Raw genomic sequence first — 17,005 nt, 5'->3', positions numbered from 1 at the left:
ATAACAACATGTGAAATAAAACCAAGACTTATGTTTGGCAAACCAGCAAACTGCCAGTCAGGCCAGCCAAGCATGAAGAGGATCTGAGCCAGTGAGGTAACATGTTACTGCCAATTTTACATCTTGTTTTTCTACTGAAATTAATCGTTGCCTGGCTTATCCACATGTTGATTACCAACGCCTATGACAGACCCAATATGACCTTAAGTCTTCTTCTTAGAATCAGGGCAAATAAAGAGTAAGAAAACTACGCTAGAGCAAGACTATCACAGGCTTAACCATCCGACTGACTGGCGTTACGGGGGTGTGGCCCTGGCACAACTCCGCCATGAAACACCCGTTCTGCAGCCACACACCGTAGAGGAAGATGAATTTTTATCTGGTGCTGCGTATCGAAAAAAGGTCCCAACTTTGTCCACAGACACTGGGCTCACTTGTTCCCAGCCATTTACTCTCACTTGCAGTTGATGAATCCGGAGGTCATGGGTGTGTCTGTCAGGTAGAAGACAGAAAAAGATATTAAGCACAATCTCAAGAAGGGAAGAAAAGTAGAAGCAAAGACTCAAATCTGATTTACTACATAATGATGTAAAAACCCAGTTGGCTAAATCTTTGGGGGATTACCTAATACAAGGGAAATCAAGAGCACAGTTTAACTGAGTTTTACACTTACGACACAAATTGCAAAATCTATAAAACTTGAGCAAGAGTGGCATTTACCCTGGATTGTACAAACCAGGCAAACCTTGTACATGAGCCCAGGTCTTCCCCCCACCAACTCCACCCCAACCTTTAGAAAACAATGACGTCAATGGGGTGGTAAAAATATACTAGCCATTTAACCCAATAACCATACTCTTGCATTAAAAATTTCTTCTTTTTGATTCCTTTGTTGAATATCCTACTGCTCTCAGAACCACATTCAGTTGTTTGGCTTTAACCCTACATAACTACAGACAGGGTATGCGAGACAGAGCCCTCGGAGTTTCAGGGCTGAAGTGTTCGGTTGAAATTGGAGCAGAAGGCAGTGGGCAGAACAGGAGGAACGGGAGGAAATTGCACATTTAATTCTATTTTAGATTTTGCCTAATTCAAGCCAGAAGTGAAATGGAGAACTGGATTTGAGGCTGACAGGAAGGGAGGAGGGAGGCACAGAGTGGGGTACAAAGTGCCAAACGGGGGGAAGCCAGAAAAAGCATTATATTTTGATGAATTCAAGCAGAATAGTGGGACTTGAAATGGGTTACGAAACACAGAAACAAAAACAGAAATGACAAAGAGGTCAAACCCTTTCTGATACAACAGAGGCTATGCCCATTAAGAAATACTGCTAACAGTTCTATAGTTAGCTTCTCCAAGAATTATGTAGAGGAACAGGAAAATGCTCACCACTCATCCCTGGAAACTATCAAGTAGCTTCCAGATATATGTGCCCTGCATGGTGATTTTTTAAAAAAATTTTTTTTCTTCTAAGACCCCTGGAAACCCACACATTCAGAACTCTTGTCTCTTCGGAATAATGTGTGTGGGTACAAAGCTATGCAAAAGGAAGAGGTACTTGCCTTGGGAGTGGGTTTGCACACAAAGACTCAGAGCACCATGAAGAGCACATGACTACAGAAAGCTGACACCAATCTCTTCAACTTCAGCTCAGTTCGAAAACAAGTATGAGGCTCAAATACTAAATCTGAACCAATTCAAAGACTACGTCTTAACCGATTGATATCTACTGAACAGCCCTTCCATTTAAAAATGTTTGTAAATAATATAACACTTTATGATCTCTCAGCAACCAGATACAACCTTTTTTCACATTTATTCCATTTATTCTTTTGGTTGGCTACTGTAGGAATGCATCAGCTAGCGGTCTCCCTTGATGAGTTACTCTTATTCTTCTTAGAATTTCTATCTTATCACTATTGGCTCTCCTTCCTAAAACTATCCACTTCCTAAAAGTGCTACGTGATAGGCTTCTATGACTTGGGCTCTGTAAAAATGAATGAATGAACGAACGAATGAATGAGCTATGTGGCACACATTCACATTAACATTGAAATCAACATGCTTTGAGAAAAGAATACCACGGCAGTGCTGCATCATGAAAACCAGGTCAAGATACAATAAACCTGAGTGTTATGCTCTGTCTGTGCTTCGACCAAATTATGTGAAACACACAGGTTATCACCTCGCATGTCAAATAAATGGATGATTAACGGAAGACATGTATTTCCAAGATAACAAGACTGCCTACACTTTGTATTATATAAGGAAACACTGATTTTCAAAATATCTTTTAAAAGTAAAATATTAAAATGATCAATAAAGAAAATGAAAAGGCAAAACACTACAATCATCAATATCCACTTTTTAAGGAAAAGAATAAGCCATACTTTACCTGTGTCTTAACTTTCCTCTTGCTTCAAATTCAAAGGGAATCTCTTCACCTGTGAGGACTTCTCGCCATTCGCTGACATTGTGCGCATCATCAAGAAATGTGCCATTCCCTTCTGGAACTACTCCTGGACTCCCACTGTGAGACAGTGCAGCCCTGGAACCAAATCAGAAGATACCAGCTTGCCCCTCATTCTCCCCAGCTCCCTCTCACAAGAGCTCTGGGCTGAGCAGCAGAACCCTCCTGGATCTTGACTCCCAGCAATAAGGTGCATAACTGGGCTCCAAAGGATGAACTAGAAGGTCAGCAACTATAGTCATCTTCATGCTCACTAACAAATTATTTGAAATTTCAGAAATAAGTGAAAGCTATCATTATATAGTCACTTCCCTCCAGTAGTAGAATCTTGTACATGTAATCTAAGGCATGACTCTTAAAGTAGTATGTAGGTGACTAGATAGAATTTAATAGACCTAAATTGTTAAAATAAACAGAAAACTTCTTTTCTAGAGCACTGCCATACTTAGTGGAGACAGGAGAAATGTTTACTTTCAAATCAATTGATTCTCTGTTACTCATTTCATGTACTTCATTATGTAAGCTGGAAAGATCACCATGTATTGGAGCCTCGAGCCAAGATCTAAATAGGCAGAAAGTTGTTAGAAAAGGTTCTCACTTGGCTTAGGTAAACTCTCATTTGCTCTCCAGACTCCCCCCAATTCCATCTGGGTTGAAGTGTGTTTTAGGTACAGATGATAATTCTTTAGGGGTGGAGGAGGATGGGGGATGTTTTCAAAGCACTCTTGGAAGAAAAATGCAAAACGTTTAGTTTAATAACCATATACAGCTTCTCTAAAAGGGGAAAGAGAGATGGAGACTAAAGAGAAAAGATGGAATGACTTTTTTTTCACACTTCCTACTCATATCCTTGATTGTCTCACTTTTAAACATAATGTTTACCAAGATCAAGATCATAATTTGATTATTTCAGATTCAGGACCTACTTCTGTTTACAGATTCTACATAGAATCAGAACCTTCATCATAAACTCAGCAAGATAGCAAGTTATTGATTCAAATATAATCCCAAGAACATCAAGAAGGGGCCCACCTTGCTCTCCTGGCCCGGCACAAGGAGGCCCTGGTGGCAGAGGTGACTCAGGGTAGCAAACTGAGTGCTCCTTACCTGGTGGGCGTGGTGGTCAGGGTGGCAAACCACAAAGTGCACCCTGTGTGATTCCTCAGAGCAAAAGGGACAAATGGCTGTCGACGCTTGGGGGTTTTCACCTCTGTTATGACAAACAGAAGAAGGCTATTAGCAGATGCTTCTATCTGCAGGGTAGAGACCCTCCCCATGCCCGGAGACAGTGCTCAAAGCTGTTTCTTGGCAAAGGGGCTGAAGGCAGAGGCAGGGAGAAAGAACTACTATCAGGTTTGTCAACAGGACAAACGAAGCTCCAGGTATTCACTGGCTGCTGTGGGGTGACTTGGTCTCCCCTCTGACTGCTCCCAGCCCCCAATTCTCCCACAGCTCCTATGGGGCTTATTGCTCAGAGAAGGCATCAGGACCTCACCTGGCCAGAATCAAGAAAGAAATAAAAATGGACCTCCATTACTCTCAAGAAATAAATTCTAAGTAGATAATCCAAATTGTACCAAGATATATTACCTCTACTTATTTAAACTTTGTCCAAAAAGTCTTTATAAAAAAATAAGCCTTCAATGAAGGCTTTATATAATGAAGCCTCCCTTTACATAAAAGTTAACCTTCAGTCATATCATGCATATTATAACAAAATAAAAACATTCTTTTCTATTCTCTTATACTAAGAGTTGGTTTTTCCTCCCTGGAAAATTAGAAGTATATTATCCCAAAGCTTTTTCTAGCTCACTTAACACAGATACCACCGCCTGTTGTAAGGGTGGGTACTATGCAGGCTACAAAAGGAGCTATAACTCACTATAGGAAAGAGCTTCTAACCAGGAAAACTGGAAACAAACGGTGATCGACACGAAACTAAGTAACCAAATTCTAGAGTGAGGTAATCTGACTACAAACACAGTAAGAAATCCAAAGAAGGCTTTCCGGTGCCCAGGCTGCCGTGGGAGATAGAGCCCTCTGCAAGCACCACTGTCTGTGCTCTGTCGTTAGGCATGGGACAGAGAGTGCTGAGAGGAGGAGCAGCAGCTCCTCTGACCAAAGGCCCATGTCTCCTCCACTGGCCACACACACAAAGAGGGAGGCGGCAGCAGCAACCACAAAGGCAGCAGCAATCCAGTACAGGGAAGCCTCCCGGACGACATGCTCACAACATACATGCACTACCAACAAAAAAGGGTGTGGCCCAATCTTATTATGTGTCCAGCTTTAAAGCAGAAGGCAGTCTGAGGAAGACTACGACCCAAATGGTCTGCAGCTGTGGAGAAAACAGTATCTAGAGGGGAGTGCAAATGCTGACTATGGAGAGCACTCGAGCAAAACTGAATCCATCCTACAGGACCACACGTTTTCTGCCAACAAAATCGAGAAGGCAAACTGCAGCATGTCCTGCCTTCTCTGACCTCCCGAATAAGGTATGGGGCTGTATCATTACAGTCAGTAATTATCACTGCATTTTAAAAAGCAATCATTCCTTTTTCCCTCTTGTTCTTTTATTTTTCAGAAGTTAGTACTATAAATACTGCGAAACAAGCAATTCCAGGTCAAGGCAAGTTCTATTTTGATAATGACAATGGCTCAGGGGAGTTTAAGATAGAGTAATCTGCTAACTACATGAGTAATCTCCTGTGTGTTCCCACAATTTTGTGGTCACTTAGAAACACCCTAAATACTTCTAAAGATAATCTCCACCTACGAGGAATATGCCCATTTCTCACCCCAATGGCCTCACTTAGTTCTCAAGGTTTGCTTTAAAAAAAAAAAATAGTGCTCATCAAGTAGAAAATTAAGGAGTAGCTGTAAGGCTGCTGACAAGAGCAGAGGGGGAGTAAAAAATTTAAGAGCTGTCTGCAGGGTAAACGGTATTTACTGTGGCACTTTGAAAGGCACCTCCCTCTCCGTGAGTGCAATGAGAGAGCTGCTTTTATTACAGTAGATAAAGGACCCAGGAGAAAAAGAAGCCAGATGTGCTTTCATATCCCACTGTGAGCCAGACTGTAAGTTTCCATTTGCAAATTAGATTTAAAAAGAACAGGTGGCAGATGGCTTTGATCACTTTGTAATACAGAATAAAGTGCTGTGGATCCATACAAAGATATTCACAAGTATACGGCTTTGGAATTAAACAGCATGGGCAGGCACACTGCTTAGGCCCCCAGGCTTCTTGTGTTGATTAGACATAACAGCATAGACTTCAGTAACCCACTTCTCCGAGGATAAAAATACAAGGAGTGCACACAAATCCAAACCTGACATCAGGCAACAAATCTGACATCTCCTGCACTGGGGTCCAAATAAACTGTATACTTGCTTTTGGCAGAGTACCAGAGGAAAAAAATTCCCAAGTCCATCAAAGAGAACATTATTCCCTGTTGGCCTCAGGAAATCTGCCCCCAGTGACCAAACCCAATTTCTTCACGGGCTGAGAGAACCTAAAGCTCCCTCACGTCCAAGTTCAGCTTCAAACAGCTCCAGCTAAGGAAATTTCTACTCCTTTGGACTTGTTTCACAGAGTAATTTTCCCATTATAAACAGTGTACATTTTCATGCTATATAAGCAGCTCAGTCCATCAGAAAGGACCGGGGTTGTAAACCATAAGAAATAGATTAAAGTCCCGGGTCTGCTACTAGCTAGTCAAGTGAATGAAGGCAAATTATACAGTTTCTCTGAGCCTCACTGTCCTCATCAGCTAAATCTGAATAATGCCTGGCTTAGCCTGAAAGATTAAATAACACACAGAAAAGCTTTGAAGTATAAATCCATGAATAAGTGAAGATTCAGCCATGGGCTTTCTTGGTGAGCCCTCCCTCAAACATCCATCCTGGTAAAACCTTCTAGAAAAAGTACCATAGCAATGCCCCCATGTATATCCCTCTTCTATACTCTTGATAGAGGAAGCTCAAATGGCTTTTTTCATAAAAAATATCATGACCCATTATATCCAAACGTAAATTGTTCGGATTAAATCACACTCCTTAAAACAAAGGAAGAAATGAACACCTTGGGATTCCAATTCCCCAGTGTTTATGGGGTTTTCTACCACATTCACTTGCCAGTCAAATTCTCAGGGAACTTTAAAGGGTCAGAAATAGAAATAAAGAATACTTTCATTTCCATCACCTAAGCACAATATCTAAAGAAATTAAGGTTTGTGTCTAAGCAATTATTTACTGGGAAATTTCTTTCTTAGCTCTATTCCTGATTATTTTAGCTCCTATTCCATAGAGCCCTTTGCATTCCAATGAGAGTAAGTGTTCACCGAGTATTCTGTAAACAATGACCTGCAGCACTGCAGGCATGGGGTTCTTCCAACTACTTGCTTTTCAACATGAGAAATGACCTCTAATTGACAGTGGATATTTCTGTATCATATACTGTGGAGTTTATCCAGCTTCTAACAAAGGTTAAGGGAGATGGAAGAGAGATAATATAAGGATCAGCACATCCCTTACTTCTGATATAAAGTGTTATTCTGTTCGTTAGTTGGAAATGTGCTTTTCTGTTACTAAAGCAAAGTACTCACAAATGGATATACCCCCATTCAGCTCCCAGTCACAAAAAATTGACGTACAAGGCAGTTCTTAAAACAGTATAATAAAGCAAGCCCTCGCTTGGCTATACTGTACCTCTAGCATAGATCTGGTGCTCTAGGTTAGTCAGACTGGCTGTACTCCTAGTTCTAAGGTAGACAAGGGGGAGGCCTGGTAGACAGGAGAGACAAAGTTAGAGGGTAAGAATAAAAACAGTGAATAAGAAGACTCACCTCCAGACAATAAGCACAAATAGAGAACATTACAAAAATAGCAAGCTTCATGCAATTACAGGGTCATTGCTTTCTGTGATTGCTAAGAGCTAAGAATGTACTTGACAAAGTGAACACAACTTTTTCTCGCTAGCTTTTATTGTACAGGATGTGTCAAAGTAGTTTGCTCCTTTTTTTTTTTTTTCTGAATTGGGGGAAGAACATGTATTGAACATTCTCTTGAATGTCACTGAACAGAATGACAAGCCTTCCTAGGATTTTTAAAGCACGTTATGTTCTTAAATGGTGTAGAGAAGTTACAAAAACCAATCAGTACAGATTTTAGTGCGGGGGGGGGGTGCTCCATTCCAATTGGAAAACAGAGCAGTAGAATGCTAGTCTTGGGGTCTAGAACATTCAGGGGAGGAGTCAGTCTATGTTCCAAATTTAAACAATCTCTACTAAAGAGTTACCTCATAGTATTGTCTATTTTTTTCATAGTACTGTTTAAATTCTAATTAAGCATGGAAGTTTTCAAAATATTTATATTAGATATTTCCATAAAATGTCCTTAGAATACAAAAGTAATAAATTCAATGAAGTATCACACCATCCACATTTACCTGTAGAATCTCAGTCCTCACTGAACAAAGCCAACAATTATGTTAAAATGAGGCCAATATTTTCTTTCCCCTGCTAAACAATGAGAAATCAGCAGTTCCTTTAGGCTGAATTTCATGTTGAAGGGTGATTGTAAGGGTTCAATTTAAGACTGGACTGAATAAAAAGCACAACTTTTGGGAGAACATAACTAAATATTCTTAAGAACTGAAAGTTCACGATCAGTTCAACAAGGTTGAAACCTATTCACCTTCAAAACAAATGTCTAGTGATCATTTTAGTAGGCTTACTAAAAGAATATAATCCTGGAATGTGCTATACTACCACCCAGGAACTTCCAATAAGAACACAGGTTTGGAAATTTAGGTATATTTAGTTACGTCAGATTAAAAGGATACATTATACCCTTATAGGCCTGAGTAATCATAAAAATATGTAAGTAAATAAAAAAATCAAGCTTTAATGTAGCACTGGCATTTAACATAAATGAGGCAGCGTATTAACTATAGAGAAAATGAGAGAGGAAGGAAAGGGGGAAAGGAAGGCGGTAAGAAAATCCTTCTTCAGAATCCTGAAGATGAGGCCTTCCGAGTGTTTGCACTGACTCTGGATTTAAGATCCCCCTGTCTGAGTGTTTTCAGAAACATACTCTCTCAGACATATTAAATATTACAAAGGTTATTTAGAGTCTTCTGGGTAAACTATGTTACATTTTCTTGACACACAAATTGGGAGGTTAGAAGAGGAGGCAGAATTGAAGCTGTTGATACCCGAAAAGCCCTGGCTCCTAAGTAATGACCTTGAGACTCAGAAGCAACAGCCTGGGAACACAGAGAGCAAGCACAGCCGACATGTTTTGTCTCTCCTTCTAGAAGTACAAGGCAGATCGAAAGTCCACTTATACACCCTGAGGAGAGATGAACCAGTGCAAATACTTCATACGCTAAGAAAACCCATCTTCCCATGACACGTTTGTAGACCAGACGGAATATTTAAGTATTCATGAGCTATGTGAAGTCTGGCCAAGACTCCCCAAAGAAACCACACTGAAAGAGTTGGGGCTGAGCTGAATTTGGATGACAATGGCTTATGGAACAACTAAGACCATGCAGTTGTCCATCACAATCTCTCCACCTCTGAGGAAAACAAAGCCGGCGAGGCATGAAATAAGGAAAGAAAACATCATCAACAGAGAACAAACTGACTCCTCTTTCTTCCAGAGGCTGGGCATTCAATCCTTTTATATTTTATGAACAATACAGTGCGCCCGTTTAACATCTTTTTCCACATGGGATCCTGCTCTCCCTCTTTTCAAGAACATATCCAAACCCTCTATCTTTAGATCCAGAAGACCAAAAAGATATTTTTCAAAATCTGGTAAAAAAAATCCAGTCAATTGGAAAATCAATGTTTTGCCGAGTAAAACACAAACCAACAGCTGATCCTGATGCATTCTCAGGTGCACCAGGTCATATGCAATATTACCAGAATTTAGGAATTAAGTGTTGCAGATCCTTTCTCCCCCGCAAAGGCAGAATTAGAGCCCACATTAAAAGTTCAGTAGTTCATGCCAGAAAACTGTCTCTTGCAAAAACTAAAACAGAACTATAGAAGATAAGCAGAATTTCCTGTAGGTTTTTCCATGAAGAATGATGGTTCTATCTGGATTTCTCAGTGAAGCATTACTCTGTAGGTCAACACTGATTTAGACATGCATAGAGAGAATTCTTACTTTGTCCAAAACATGGAGGATCCACCGAAGAGCCCATCCAGTCTTCTGATTGGGTTGAATCTGTTTCCTTGTTGTCTTTACAGTAATCTGCCATCCACGATTCCTTGGTACTTACATACTGGTCTAGAAAGAATCCCCCAAAGATATTAACAAGAGAAATAGAAAAGACTGAGGATTTAAGCCAAATAATTTCAATTCAGCAAAACAAGCTTTCATTGAGTGCCTCACTATATGCTGGTGCTAGTCCTATGCTAGATTCTGAGAAAGTCTGTGCCCTGGAGAACTTCACACTCCATCAGAAGAGATTAATGTGAACAAAACAACTGCTGCCACAAAACTGTGTCACAATGTGGAAGATGTTAAAACAAAGATATAAATAAAATTCTATGGGAACAAAGAAGAGGGGAGATTTATTCTGCTTTGGCAGATGTAGGGGAATGTGCAACAAAGTCAGGGAAACCTTCAGAGAGGTGGAGACCTTTGTTCTGGGTCTTGAAGAATGGGTAGAGTTTACCAGCAGGATTAGGGATAGAATGACATTCTAGGCAGAGGGAACAGCATATGCAAAGAATCCAAGACATGAAAGTACATGCCCCACTTAGGGAACAGTGACTAGTTCTTTAGCACAGCATGTTGGGATAGGGTACAGTAGAGAAGTCCAGAAAAGAGAATTTCGTCTGTGACAAGCATGGTAAGCTATGCTAAGGAAGAGGGTTTGGAAATGGAGACAACAATTGGGAGGCTACTAAAAAACAATTGAAACTCAGCTGACAATTCTCTACGAGTAGTTTTACTTTTTTGAGAGAAGAATTGCTATACTAATTAAGATATCATGCTTTTTGGGATAAGAATTACTGGTTTCTGCTTTCCAATTCCAATAGCTGGCTATAGAAATAAGATTTATTTAAACACTAAGAGGTCACAGCAATGTTTCTGGGTTTCAGAACAGTATTAGGAATAAAAAATTGAAGAGGAGAAAAACCAGTTTTACCACTGACAAGAAAGCCTTTTGGAAGATATTTTTAAATAGACGTATGCTCATCAGAAACACTGACAAGAACCCTTTTGAGGTAAGCTCTTGTTTGCTGTAGCTTTTCGAAGAACTACCACAAACTTTGTCTAACCTTCCAAGGTAACAGGATATATACAAGAAACACTGTAGGAACCAAAATAATATAGTTTAGGACAATGGTCCCCAACCTTTTTGGCACCAGGGGCCGGTTTCATGGAAGACAATTTTTCCCCAGACTGGGGATTGGAGGGGTGAGGTATCGGGGTGGGTGGGTGTGTGCAGAGCTCAGGCAGTGATGCAAAGCCTGTTTCCTAATAGGCCATGGACCGGGGATTGGGGACTGCAGGTTTAGAAGGATCATAAGGTCAATTTACTATTACATGGGTGCTTTAAGATCCAGGCAAGGCCGGGCGCGGTGGCTCATGCCTGTAATCCTAGCACTCTGGGAGGCCAAGGTGGGCGGATCGTTTGAGCTCAGGAGTTCGAGACCAGCCTGAGCAAGAGCAAGACCCCATCTCTACCAAAAATAGAAAGAAATTATATGGACAGCTAAAAATATATATAGAAAAAATTAGCTGGGCATGGTGGTGCATGCCTGTAGTCCCAGCTACTCGGGAGGCTGAGACAGGAGGATCGCTTGAGCTCAGGAGTTTGAGGTTGCTGTGAGCTAGGCTGACGCCACGGCACTCACTCTAGCCTGGGCAACAGAGTGAGACTCTGTCTCAAAAAAAAAAAAAGATCCAGGCAAATTAGTGAATGAAATCTGATCATATAAAACAGGGTTTTAAATTTTGGAGGTCAAAAAGCTCATGGTCTCATTTCACTATACATTCTTCCCATCTTACTCTGACATGGGCAAGGCAATGAATACTCTAATAGCCTCAATCCAACATACGCACTGAAGAAAGTTCACAATCTCCAACAGTACATGTTATCACTCAAAGATTACTACAGCATTTCCAAAATCAGATCACATATATCAATTAATCAAACGAGATGTGAGTTTTCATAGTAAAGATACATATTACCTGATTGTATGCTAATATTACTGCTTTCAAATGACTGAAATGCAAGAATTAAGTGGTTCTTTTTCACTACATCAAATCCAGGGATGTATATTTCAGTATTGACAAAGAAACTTTCAGAACACACACCATTAGCTTGGCAACCCTTTAAGCAAGTCATTTTCAGAGTTAGATCAATGTGCTACTTGATGGAAAACAATATAAGCAACTAACTCTGCTACAAAGACAGGGTACAACATCATACCTTTTAAGAATTATTCTGTGAATAGCCTAAAAGAAGTGAATCTAAATTCACTTCCAGGACATTTAATAAACCCCAGTGACTAAGCATTATGAGGAGAGAGTTCATCATGGTCATTTATGTTTCCCAAGTAGTCTAAACTCTTGCTTGATCACAGATCAATTAATATGAGATGCCAACTCTGGAGAAATGGGTTGAGAAGAATCATGAGGCCATGTCAGGATTTATCAGGAAAGCAGCCCTAATGAATAAGTGATGCCTGGCATGGGCCCACGTATTTGCTAAACTAGGATTAACAGTTTTCCAGACTCGGAACTTATGCACAGAAAGGTACCAATCCATGAAAGACAACTTTCCCCTCACCAATTAGTACAGAAGTGATATTGATATCCAATCGGGGCTTGGCCTTGACTTCCAGCTTCAGTCGAGGAGGATGGAGACGACTAGCTGCCTGTTGTTGCCAGGATACAGAGCATGGCCATGGCTCAATAAACGGCTCCCAGCCTAAAAGAACACAGGAAATAAGACATCTGTTCAGCAGATATCAAGAGTTTACAGGCGAACACTGTTCACAAACACTCAGCAAGGACGAAGTGGAGCGTGATAGCATTTTATTTCCAATTCAATTTCACAACAAAAGCACCACCTTCAGCTACATTTCACCCTACAGGTGTCTGTGTTGTCCAGGGGATACAGTGGAAAAGCATATGCACCCGCACCATAGTCTTCCAGAGGTGGCAGGAAGGAGGGCGAGGGGTACACAAGCCCTCTTCCATTAAAGAGCAAGCAGGACCTGGTCTTGAGCCTGAAGATGGAAAAAAAGTCTCAGACTCAGGTTGGAAAAATAATACAGCAGCTAAAATAATTATTAAATTTGATTCTCCTGGTTACAGGAACAGTCCATTGGTTGAATGAATAGGTACATTTGGGGGCTCATTAACTTTTTCATATGTACAAAAGATATATAAACAACATGAATGTATAGTTTAAAGACTATTAATACCACAAACACTCATGTGCACACTATTCAACTTCAGAAATAGAAAATTACAAGTTCTTGTGAAGCCCCCGAGTGCCACTCCCCCATCTTATTTCCCTCCTTCCTGCCAACCCGCTCCCACACAACTCCAGGTAACCATTAGCTTGAATTTTTATAGTTAATCATTTCCTTGCTCTTCTTTATAATTTTGCCATGCATGTATACATTTCTTAAAACACACTGACTAGTCTGTCCTGTTTGTGATCTTCACATAAATGGAAACTCTGTACGTATTCTTTTTTAAGTTTCTATTTTTACTCAACAACACATCTTTGAGCACATTTTTACATCATACTGATGCAGGTTGCTGTGGCACATTTTTTTCCATCACTGAACAGTAACCGACTGATTAGCATACAATTTATTTACCCATTCTACTTCTGAAAGACATTCACTTGATTCCAGTTTTGTTGCTATTGGGAAGAATACTACTACAAGCAATCTTGTGCACGTTTCCTAGTACACACAGGCAAGGTGGCCTCTAGGGTACAGACCTAGCAGCAATGTAATGCTGGCTGTTGAATATGCTTATACTCAACTTTACTAGGTCATACCGAATTGTTTTCCAAGGTAGTTGTACCAATTTACAATTCTAAGTGTCACATTTAATTTCGGCCAATCTGTTGGGTGTGAAAAACAGTATCTCATTGTGATTTGACAGTCTCAACTTTTCAAGGCAAGTTAATTTTTAACAGACTTTTACATATACTCACTCAATCTGCCATAGAGCAAATCCAATCCAATATTTAACAGGGAGTAGGTACATTAGTCTCCTTACACCATTTGGCACTTAAAGACCTGAATATGTTCATACAACTTTAAAAGTAAGTAATATTTGGTCCGGGAAAATAAATGATTCTCAGAAAAATAGCTACCATATGCCCTGCAAGAGTTTCTCTCAATCAGAAAGACCTGGGCCATTATCTTAAAGTGAAATATTTTGAACAATGAGGAAATAAGAGTGTTACCTTTAAGTGAATCTAGAACACAAGGAAAATGTTAACATAAAATTAAATGTGATATATACTCTAGAACAATCAACAGCAACACAACAAATTGAGGCTTAATTTCTCATTGAAAGCAAAGGTAATAATCACTCACAGGCTAAGCCTTGGACTGCACAGCACTACTTTGCTTCCTCTGTCCACACCCACTAGGAATTCCAATGAGAACTTCTCTAAACTCCCTTGAGGCAAAGAAGTTCACAGCTCAAACCATTTGGCCCTAATTATGACGGCTTCTGAATTTCAACCTGTATAGGGCCTTACCTTGGTCTTTCCAATGGGAGGAAAGAAACCAGAATGCTTGCAGTATTATCCAGGTTTTATGTCGCCCAAAATTCAGCTTGCTCTGATCAACTATGTTTTATTTAGGGAGTAGGTAAGGCAGAATATACATTGTCACTGACTCAGTACACATCTAATGAAATAAATGAGCCCAGTGGGGAGAGAGATTTGAGGTTTAAAATGGTTAAGGGCATAAATCACCCTTGAAATTTAGCTACTCATAGGGCCAAACAAATAATCCTTCAATATTGAGCAATGGCAAATTTTAGAATGAGCCAAAATGCAGGATCACAAAGAATTAACTATAAAACATCTTTTTAACAATTCAGTTGCAACATATCAGATATGTTTTTAGAAAAATAGAGAATCTTCATATTCTGTGCTTACGTGGTCACTTGCTTTTAATCTTTCCCTGTCCCGCCCTCCTATCTACTTCCCTCATGCAAAATTTATGTGGCAATAGGTCCAGGCAAACATTTAAATATATTTTTTAAATCCCATCCTAACATATGCTTTCTACTGACCTGACAGAGCACGGTTATAATAATCTCCAGAAAGGGTGAAGTGGGCGTATCCTTCAGGGCTAGTTCTTAGGTGCTGCAGAAAATTCAGACCTGCAATGAAAGCAAAATCTTACCGCAGTGGCAAGCCAGGATCGGATTTGTCTCTTGCAAACAAATCACATTAAGAAATGTTACTTATAGCTAATACTGATGGTCTCATAGGACAGCGCACAAAATTTTGATATTTTGTTTATCATTTTTGGTATCAATTTTGGCTTTTAAAAATATTATGTTAAAATACTGTTTATCCTGATTACAGAGTTTTCTGGCACCCCCTTAAATGTTGTGACTCAGTCCCAGCCCTGGCACCCAGATGTATGAGAAGCCTAAGGGAATATTAAAAAGAAATTTCTACCTGAATATATGAAAAGGCGGCAGCGTGATAAGAGCAGACATGTCCTGATAAATATTAGCTCAAAATTTTAAGATTACCATAGAAAAATAAGAAATCATATAATTATTCTCTGCAGAAAAGATATCCATGGAAACAGTTAGAATGCCAGCTGTTAACTTTTAATCAAGTGACCCTGGCGGTGCCTAGAAGCACAGGGAAAAGGACAACCTCTACAATGGACAGAAGGTCAGATTAAAGCCCCCGAACCAAACTTTACTTGAAGGGAGAAGAGGCTGGCAAAATTGAAACAATGGAAAATTAAGAGTAAACACAGAAATGAGATATCCATTTACTGTCCTCATGTTAACACTGCTTGCAACAATGCACTTAAGGATAAAGTCCTCCTACCCTTCTCCATTCTACTAAAGCACAGCTCGCAAATGAATAGTGTATTGCCCCTCACATGGCCCTGTGAAAGAGACTCAGAGGTGAGCTTTCCAATAAGATTCTGGGGTTTTTCTTATTTCCAAGAGATAAATACAGTAGAACCATTATTTTCTGAGCTTATCTTTTAAATGCTTTTAGTAACAGTATTCACTACAATCTTTAGATACATAAAAAGATACAAAAAATGGAGAGATGGGGAATTATTTAGCTAGAGCTATTAATAAAATGGAAATTTTTATCAATGACAATTTCTATTATTTCCAAACTACAGGCTGAAGGCCACATATGGCAAATAAATACAAATTTCTTTAAAATACACATAATGAAAAACATATGTGAAACCATTATCTAAATTTCACCCATACAACTAAGTAGAGGACAGCATGAATAACATTAAAAAAAAAAAAAAAGGTAGGCTCCAAATAATTCAGCAATCACCAAAAATATTCCAGATGAATCTGAAAATCAGGACAATACTCACGGGAAAAGGTGAGCTCAGCGAGAGGAACATCACAGTCCATGCAGTCGTCGATAAAGCAGATGCAAACGCTCTCAGCTTTGATCTCCACTCCAGAGATGAACGGTGCTGGCACAGCCCCCGGGCTATCTCGGCTGTTAGAGGCCAGGGAAAGAGACTTCAGAGGTTCCGCATTCTTAAACAACCAACTTGCTGCCTTTTTCAATTGGCCTTCAAAGAAATTAAAAAGTGATCAATTCCACCAGTTTCCACAGCTACCCTGGCAACTCACAGAGAAACAAAGTTTTACAGAGACCTGCTGGGCAGCCTCAGAAAGCCTCGATGCTAGAAGTATTCTTAGGCTTTAAAAAAAGGAGAAAAATACCCCCAGCATAATAGCAATTCTCCTTTTAGGCAAATAGAATGAGACTCTCTTTGTTGCACACCTTCCACTCAAGTTTACCACACCCTTCAAGACTTGGCTCAAAATGCCTCTAAGAAGCCATCCTCCTCTACTATGACACCTGTTGAAGGAGAGAGGGGAACAGGAGAGGATCTGAATTCTAGGTGCCACTTGGTACTTCAGTACTTAATCTTCATTATGAAGTCCTGTGCACATTGATGTGCTACTTTGTAATTATCCTCAAATGTCTTACTTTGTGTATAATGTGTCTTCTCAACCAATCACACATTCCTTGAGAACAGGGAGCAATACAGAATTGCACATGCGTAATATGCAACTGTTAAATAACAGCTGCTTGAATATAATCAGATTACTAACAGCCCCCCCAAAAAAGCAAAGCAAAGCAAAGCAATGTAACCCCATACTTAAAAATCACCAGAGGCCAATAAATGGAACAGTGTAAGTGCACGGGCTCTGGAGCAAGATGGTCCAGCTTCAGATCCTGGTTCTATACTTACTAGCTGTTAGATCTTGGACAAGTTACTTGATCTC

At 39.9% G+C, this 17,005-nt stretch overlaps 1 protein-coding gene across 1 annotated transcript in view; it reads right to left on the bottom strand.

Annotated features, from left to right (window-relative positions):
* Positions 1-17,005, bottom strand: part of VPS13D (vacuolar protein sorting 13 homolog D) — a 248,113-nt gene that overhangs the window by 148,197 nt on the left and 82,911 nt on the right. The window contains exons 36-43 of the mRNA XM_069479363.1: positions 16,075-16,281; positions 14,774-14,863; positions 12,288-12,428; positions 9,647-9,769; positions 5,970-5,972; positions 3,578-3,680; positions 2,396-2,548; positions 357-492 (exon numbers count right to left, since the gene is read on the bottom strand). Coding sequence (XP_069335464.1) covers positions 357-492; positions 2,396-2,548; positions 3,578-3,680; positions 5,970-5,972; positions 9,647-9,769; positions 12,288-12,428; positions 14,774-14,863; positions 16,075-16,281 — 956 coding nt within the window. The remainder of the gene's footprint in view (positions 1-356; positions 493-2,395; positions 2,549-3,577; positions 3,681-5,969; positions 5,973-9,646; positions 9,770-12,287; positions 12,429-14,773; positions 14,864-16,074; positions 16,282-17,005) is intronic.

The sequence above is a fragment of the Eulemur rufifrons genome, chromosome 8 (assembly GCF_041146395.1).
Source record: "Eulemur rufifrons isolate Redbay chromosome 8, OSU_ERuf_1, whole genome shotgun sequence".
NCBI lineage: Eukaryota > Metazoa > Chordata > Mammalia > Primates > Lemuridae > Eulemur > Eulemur rufifrons.
This window is presented reverse-complemented; position numbering and strand designations above follow the sequence as displayed.